The 2,111-nt window shown below is 36.2% G+C and overlaps 1 protein-coding gene across 1 annotated transcript in view; it reads right to left on the bottom strand.

The window, feature by feature from the left end:
- Positions 1-1,512, bottom strand: part of LOC121217196 (uncharacterized) — a 4,345-nt gene extending 2,833 nt beyond the window's left edge. The window contains exon 1 of the mRNA XM_041092726.1: positions 1,151-1,512. Coding sequence (XP_040948660.1) covers positions 1,151-1,512 — 362 coding nt within the window. The remainder of the gene's footprint in view (positions 1-1,150) is intronic.
- Between the last annotated feature and the right edge of the window lie 599 nt (positions 1,513-2,111).

Raw genomic sequence — 2,111 nt, 5'->3', positions numbered from 1 at the left:
CTCCTATCTATCCACATGTCCCAGGGCCTCAATATCCAAATCACAGAACTTGTAAGTGAGTACTGACAATCCTTTGGTATACCAATATATCCAACATAAAGCTAAAAAAGAGCTTGAGCAGAATACTTATCATATAGAGCTCATATAGGGAGTTGGCTTGAAAATGCTTAATCTCATAGAGCTCACACAAAAGCTAGTACAAACATGGTTTATAAACCTACTTTAAAACATATCTTTAAACATAGGCTTAGGTAGGAGTACGTATAAACATAACTTGAAACATAACTTGAAAATAGAGTTCATAGAAAAGCTTACTCTTGGAACTTAGTTTTAAAACCTTAAGTTTTTGGAAGCATAAAAGTATACATACTGAAAAACATAATAGTTAACAAACATCTGACGATTACTGGACACTCACCGAAAAGATGAGAATTTTAAACGAGTTTTCATTTTCCTTTATCCTTACTGGTAGATGTTCCAGTTAGTTCGCAACATACATAAACACACACAAATTACTAAACAAATGGAACATACACTAACACATAAGCGAACGTACGTTTTTGGACAATCAAACCTAGTAGGACAAAGACTTACCCTAGTTTTGCAAACTTGATTCTGAATAGACACTTGACAACGGAATAATTGATGGGAGAATTTTCATGGGAAAAAAGCTTATTTACAGGCACTAAGTGTCTTAGTGTTCTTAAGATACCCTACTAGACTTAGGAACTCTAGTCAGTTTAGAATAAGGTTATGTGCACGAAAAGTATTCGAGATACAAATTATCTTAATTTCCTAATTTAAGTCTGACTCGACTTTGACTGCCGAACCCCAGCTCGCCAAACCAACTAGCAAACCCAACTTGCAATGTATCTAGCGAACCCCCTTACTGTATCTTTTTGTGTACACTGCTTCACCGTCTCTTTCGCTTACTTACTAATATTCTTTTTTCAAACCCTTAGTTCATCGATACATTGGAGAACCTTCACTTGCGGGGCCAAAACTTTAAGCCCCTATCTCGAGATGTTACAATTCTTCCCCACTTAAGGTATTTTGTCCCCGAAATGTTCTCTTTCAAATAGTTAAGGATACTATTGCTTCATTGTTTCTTCTATTTCCCCAGTAGCTTCATTAATTTTTATGGTTTCACCATAACACTTTGACCAAATCAATCTTCTTGTTTTGTAAGACTTTCACCTCGCGAGCCACAACCTTCATTGGTTCCTCCTCATAAGTTAAATCAGGTTGTACTTCAATACCATATGCTGATACTACATGGGATGGGTCTACACGATAATTCCTCACTATATATACATGAAACACATCGTGAATTCGATCAAGTTCAAAGGGCAACTTGAGTTGATAAGCTATAGGACCGATTCTTTCCACTACTTCACAAGTACCAATGAATCTTGGGCTTAACTTTCCTTTACGCCCAAACCTTAGGACTTTCTTCCATGGCGATACCTTAAGAAACACATACTCGCCCACTTGGTACTCAATCCTCGCCATTTTAAATTAGCATAGACTTTTTCTATCTGAGGTAGCTTTTGACTTTCACATATCATCTTCACCTATCTTCATTCTCGCGAACCAACTCAAGTCCAACAATTCACTTTTCATCCATTTAGCCCAACATAGAGGTGTTTGACACCTCCTTCTATACAATGTTTCAAAAGGTACCATCTGGATGCTTGCTTGGTAACTATTATTATATATAAACTCTGAAAAAGGTAAATAACATGGTAACTATTATTATATATAAACTCTGACAAAGGTAAATAACATTTCCAACTTCCTGCGAACTCCAAACACAACATTGCAGCATATCTTCCAACACTTCTATCACTCTCTCGGACTGACCATCTGTTTAAGGGTGATAAGTATTATTGAAATTAAGCTTCGAACCCAAAGCTTCTTGCAAACTCTTTTAGAATCTCAAAGTGAATCGATAATCTCGATTAAAAGTAATGGAAACTAGAACGCCGTCAAGTCTCACTAAATTAAGAATGTAAATTTTTGCGAGCCTTTACAATGTGTATCTTGTGTGGAGAATTAAGAAATGTGCACTCTTGATAAGGAAATCCACAATCACCCAGACAACTTATTTC

Source organism: Gossypium hirsutum, chromosome D05 (genome assembly GCF_007990345.1).
Source record: "Gossypium hirsutum isolate 1008001.06 chromosome D05, Gossypium_hirsutum_v2.1, whole genome shotgun sequence".
In the NCBI taxonomy this organism is placed as follows: Eukaryota; Viridiplantae; Streptophyta; class Magnoliopsida; order Malvales; family Malvaceae; genus Gossypium; species Gossypium hirsutum.
The sequence above is the reverse complement of the archived record's forward strand: the minus strand, read 5'-3'. Positions and strand labels throughout refer to the sequence as shown.